At 43.3% G+C, this 5,221-nt stretch overlaps 1 protein-coding gene across 1 annotated transcript in view; it reads right to left on the bottom strand.

Moving 5' to 3' along the window:
• The window catches only part of LOC119420235 (putative C-type lectin domain family 20 member A), a gene marked incomplete at its 3' end in the record, with an annotated part of 16,973 nt that extends 12,039 nt beyond the window's left edge, over positions 1–4,934 (bottom strand). Inside the window, exon 1 of the mRNA XM_037687626.1 lies at positions 4,752–4,934. Coding sequence (XP_037543554.1) covers positions 4,752–4,934 — 183 coding nt within the window. The remainder of the gene's footprint in view (positions 1–4,751) is intronic.
• Between the last annotated feature and the right edge of the window lie 287 nt (positions 4,935–5,221).

Here is a 5,221-nt window from a genome sequence, read left to right as displayed (position 1 = left end):
GTCTCCAGTTCTGCTTTGTGGGCGTCCTTGTGCCCAGTGATCAATAACGTGGATAGTGCCATCAGACCACCACTTCCAGGTGGATCTGTACAAGCCGGTAAAAGCTGTGGTCGTAGCTGGTGTCACTTTTGTAACCATTTCATTGTCAGTTAGTGTCAACACGTTTGCCAGGTCTGTGTACTGCTGCCTGCAGTAGGTCTGTGCCTCAAACCACGTCTTTGATTCATTTACGAAGACATATGTCTTAGTAGAATGAACTGGGGAAAAAAAACATGTTCAAGTATTATTTGCACAAAAACACACATCTAAAAAAAATACTTCTTAATTTTCACAATTCAACATATGATAAATGAGTTGATGAAATGGAAACTACAAATATTTAAATTGGTAACTCTAAATTGTCCCTAGGTGTGAGTGAGAGAGTGAATGGTTGTTGGTCTCGTTTGTCTCTATGTGGCCCTGTGATGGACTGGAGACCTGTCCAGGGTGTATCCCGCCTCTCACACTTTGACGACTAGACATAGGCACCTTCTTCTTTCTTCTTCTTTCGGCTTTTCCCTCTTCAGTGTTTGCCACAGCGAGTCATCCTTCTTCCTCACTCTGTCCTCTGCATCCTATGTCCTCTCTCCATCTACCTCCATATCCTCTCTAACTGCATCCATATATCTCCTTTTTGACCTTTTCTTTGTCTTTTTCCAGGCAGCTGCATTTCTAACATCCTTCTACCAATATACCTACTCTCCCTCCTCTGGACATGTCCAAACCATCTCAGTCTGGTCTCTCTAACTTTATCTCCCAGTTGTTCAACCTGTGCTGTACCTCTGATGATCTCATTCCTAATCTTCTCCATCCTTGCCACTCCTAAGAAGAACCTCAACATCTTCATTTCAGCCACTTCCAGTTCTTTCTCTTGTCTTTTTGTCAATGCCACTGTCTCCAGACCATACAACATAGCTGGTCTCATCACTGTCAAAACATAACACTTAAAAGATTTTCCACAGAGAAGTACTTGTCCTCTTCAGTGTATCTCAGTGATGATATTGTTCATGGTTCTGAACCCACTCTCACAGTCTGTTTTACTTGCTGACAATGTATCCACTGCCACAAGCAATTTCTTCATCTTATTAGGAAGGCTTCTTCCTCCACTTGCCTTGTACTCAATTAATCAATTTTGAGTTTTTATTTTAAGGTCTATAGATGATGTATTGTTTGTCCTGTCCCAAATGCAAGTGGAGGTTTTAACGTCTGTGCACCACATATGTAAAACGACCCAGTTCATTAAATCGAATGCACCAATCCCCTTGGCAACCACTGTGTTTTGGAGGTAAATGCACATGTGCTCGCGTGTAGCATAAATTAAATCTCCGGTCATAAGCAGTGTTTTCAAGCTGTGTTGTGTTGTTGAAATTGAGCAGAATAATATGAAACACGATTAATCTCTCTTTGCTTTTAATTGGGATATTTTGTAACAAGCAGACAGACAATAAATGTAGTGGTGAACATTTTAAAGGCTGGCCGTTGACGAAAGCCTCGTGCTCCAATGGGAGAGAAGCTAGAGAATTGAGGCTCCAGCATAGCACAATCAGTTCAGAAACAATTTGAAATCAGAAAAACAGCTATTTATTAACAGACTAAGTCGTGTTTTAGACTGCTTATTGCTAGTGAATCTATTTGGACCCAAAGTGCAACCGTGACTGGTTCTGAATGACGGCTTTACAGCAGACAGTCGCTCCCATCTCTTCCAGATACTGCGTACCAGCACATATTCTTTTAGTGGTACGCCGTACCGGCTTACTTTCATCCCTGCTTATACATCTCCTGTGCCAGTCTAACATACTTCTTTGCCACTCCAGATTTCCTCATGCAATACCACACCTCCTCCCTCGAAACCCTGTCACATGCATGTTCTAAATCCACAAAGACAAACTGGAGTTCTTTCTGACCTTCTCTGTACTTCCCCATCAGCATTCTCAATGCAAAGATGGCATATCTGGTGCTCTTTCTAGTCATAAAACCATACTGATGCTCACAAAAAGTCACCTCTTATCTAAGTCTTGCTTCCACAACTCTCTCCCAGATTTTCGTGTGGCTCATCAACTTAATTCCCCTGTAGATGCTACAACTCTGTAGATCACCTTTGTTCTTAAAAATGGGCACAAGCACACTTCTCCATTCCACAGGCATTTTCTCACTCTCAAATATGCCATTGAGTATTTGATTCAAAAATCTCACTGCCATCTCTCTAAGACATTTTCAAACCTTCACTGGTACGTATGTCATCAGGTCCTTCTGCTTTCCCCTTCTTCATTCTTTTCAGAGCTTTCCAGACTTCACCGTCACTAATCTTTTCCACTTCGTGGTCCACAGTTTCTATGACCTCTACTCTTCTTTCTCTTTCATTCTCTTCATTCATTAGCTCCTTAAAGTACTCCTTCCATTTTCCAGTCACAGTCTCCTCACTCGTTAGAACGTTACCATTCCCATCTTTAACAAGCCTAACCTGCTGCACATTCTGTCCAACCTGATCTCTCTGTCTTGCCAATTGGTACAAGACTTTCTCGCCCTCTTTAGTGTCCAGCCACACATACAACTCATCATACGCCTTCTGCTTTGCTTTTGCGAACTCCCTCTTTTCTCTACATTGCATCTCTGTCATTATCAGCGGACTATGCTTGCCCCCCCCCCCCCTCTGTTCACGTCTCTGCATCTTCATGCCATGATCACATCCTCTGTAACAACCTCTTCTTCTGTCTCTATGACCACAGCTCATGGATCACCCTCTTTAGATTATTATTGGAACTCTGACCCACTGTTCCTGACCCTGCTTTGTTTCTCGGACCCCGCTCTCGGATATGCTCCCAGAAACCACGTTATTGCAGCACTCCTCTGCAGCTGCTCTGCTCCACTGCTGGTGACATCATCTTTGCAGACTTTGACAGGCAACTCTCTCCCTATTGCCTGTGAGGACCTGTCACCGCAGCTGGACCCTGACTTCCCCCAGCAGCTGCAACTCAATAAAGATTTGGGGGGGGGGGGGGGGGGGGGGTGTTACACTCTTGTTGTCTGGCTATACTCTGAATTTGAAACCCTGACTTTCTGACAATCTCCTTATGTTTTTGTCTCTTCTCTTCCATCCTCCCACTGTCATATTTCTTTTTGGCTAACCTCTTTCTTTGAACGGGATCCTGCAGGTAAATATTCCACCACCAGGTTTCCTTATCCTCCATTCTCTGTCCAGATTACACACCATGTACCTTCCTACCTGTCTCTCTAATTACTGTTGCTGTAGCAGCCCAGTCATTTGGAAGCTCTTTCTTACCACCCAGAACCTTTAACAGCTCCTCTGAATTTCTTACAACATTCTTCCTTCTTCATCTTCCATCATTTGGTCTTCTTCTCTGATTTTACTCTTTATCTCTTTTTCACAACAGCAGTCATTCTACACGTAACCATCTGATGCTGTCTGGCCACACAATCCACAATCTTACAGTCCCCAATCTCCCTCAGGTTTCCTCTTCTACACAGAATGTAGTCAACCTACGTAAACCTTCTTCCACTTATAGGTCACTTTTTGTTCTCCCTCTTTCGGAAATTGGTGTTGACTACAGCCATTTCCATTCTCTTGGAAAAATCCACCACCATCTGTCCTTCCTAGTTTCCTTCCTTGACAGCAAACCTACCCATCACTTCCTCATCCCCTCTGTTTCCTTCACCAACATGGCCATTCACTTGTGCTCCAATCACCACTCTCTCCTCCCCGGTAGTGCTCTCTGTCACTTCATCCAGATCCTTCCAAAATGTATCTTTCTCCTCCACATCACATCCAACCTGTGGAGCATAATACTGACAATATTTAGCATCAGACCTTCTACTTCTACCTTCAGGGACATCATCCTATCTGACACTCTCTTCACCTCTACAACATTCTTAGCTAACTCCTCCTTCAGGACCACCCCTACTCCATTTCTCTTTCTATCCACACCATGGTAAAACAGTTTAAACCCTGCTCCAATGCTGTGAGCCTTGCTGCCCTTCCACTTGGTCTCTTGGACATGCATAAAATTTACCTTCCTTCTCTGCATCATGTCAGCCAGCTCTCTACCTTTGCCTGTCATTGTCCCCACATTTAGAGTTGCAACCCTCAGTCCTACATTCTTCGCTTTCCTCTTCTCCCTCTGTCTCCTGACACGTTTCCCTTCTCGTGGTCTTTGACTAACAATAGCACAATTTCCGCTGGCACCCTGTTTGTCAACAGTATCGGTGGTGGTCATTGTTAACCCGAGCCTCGACCGATCCGGTATGGTTTCACTTTGATGAACGCACATTATAGTTTTGGCAAAAGTGTTTTATGCCAGATGCCCTTCCTGACACAACCCTCACCATTTACCCAGGCTTGGGACCGGCACAAGAGAAACACTGACTTGTGCTCATTACTGGCTGGTTTGGCTAGATAAAGGCACCAGCGACCCGAAAAGGAAGAAGTGGGTAAAGGTGACTAGTGGATGTTTGGATGGACAGAACATTTACCAATAGACTATTTGTATTAATCAATATAAAGTTGCTTTTCTTTATTAATAGGAAGTAAAATAGGTAACCCTTTACTCACCACCTTGACTTGCGCTATAGCACACAAATGGCTGTGAGACATTGCAGTAATATTCGTAATAGACACCTTTAATCTGAGCGCCACATAACTCCCACTGATTCCTGGAATAAACTGGCTTGAAGCTCCACTCAATAGTGTCGCTTGCCTGTTCAAAACCACCGGGTGCTGACCACTCCCAGCTCTGCGACTGGTCATACAGACCGATCCACACTGATCCACTGAAGCTGCCAGCAGCTGCAATCAGCTGACTCACGTCCTCCATGTTGTCCACTGTGGCCAGGTCAGCGTAGTTTTCTTGGCAGTATTTTTGAGCATCAGACCAACTCATCGGCTCATTAACAAGGATGTAGTGACGAAGGCATGAACACAATCCTAAAAACAAATGTCTTAAAGTTAAGAAAACCGTAGATTTAACTATAAAAGTTACATTGAACTAAATCTCGAGAGTCTTATAATTTAATGTTTAGTTATAGGTTAAAAGACGTTATAAGGGTGCAAAAAATAAAGAAACTGTGGTTTAAACATTTTGGTTTAAGATTTTCTAGTTGTTCTTTGGAAGAATTCGAAAATTCTCATGACATACAAAAAAATCAACATTAAAATCTATCTGCTTTG

Source organism: Nematolebias whitei, chromosome 1, assembly GCF_014905685.2.
Source record: "Nematolebias whitei isolate Nwh7 chromosome 1, NemWhi1, whole genome shotgun sequence".
NCBI classification, from domain to species: domain Eukaryota; kingdom Metazoa; phylum Chordata; class Actinopteri; order Cyprinodontiformes; family Rivulidae; genus Nematolebias; species Nematolebias whitei.
The sequence above is the reverse complement of the archived record's forward strand: the minus strand, read 5'-3'. Positions and strand labels throughout refer to the sequence as shown.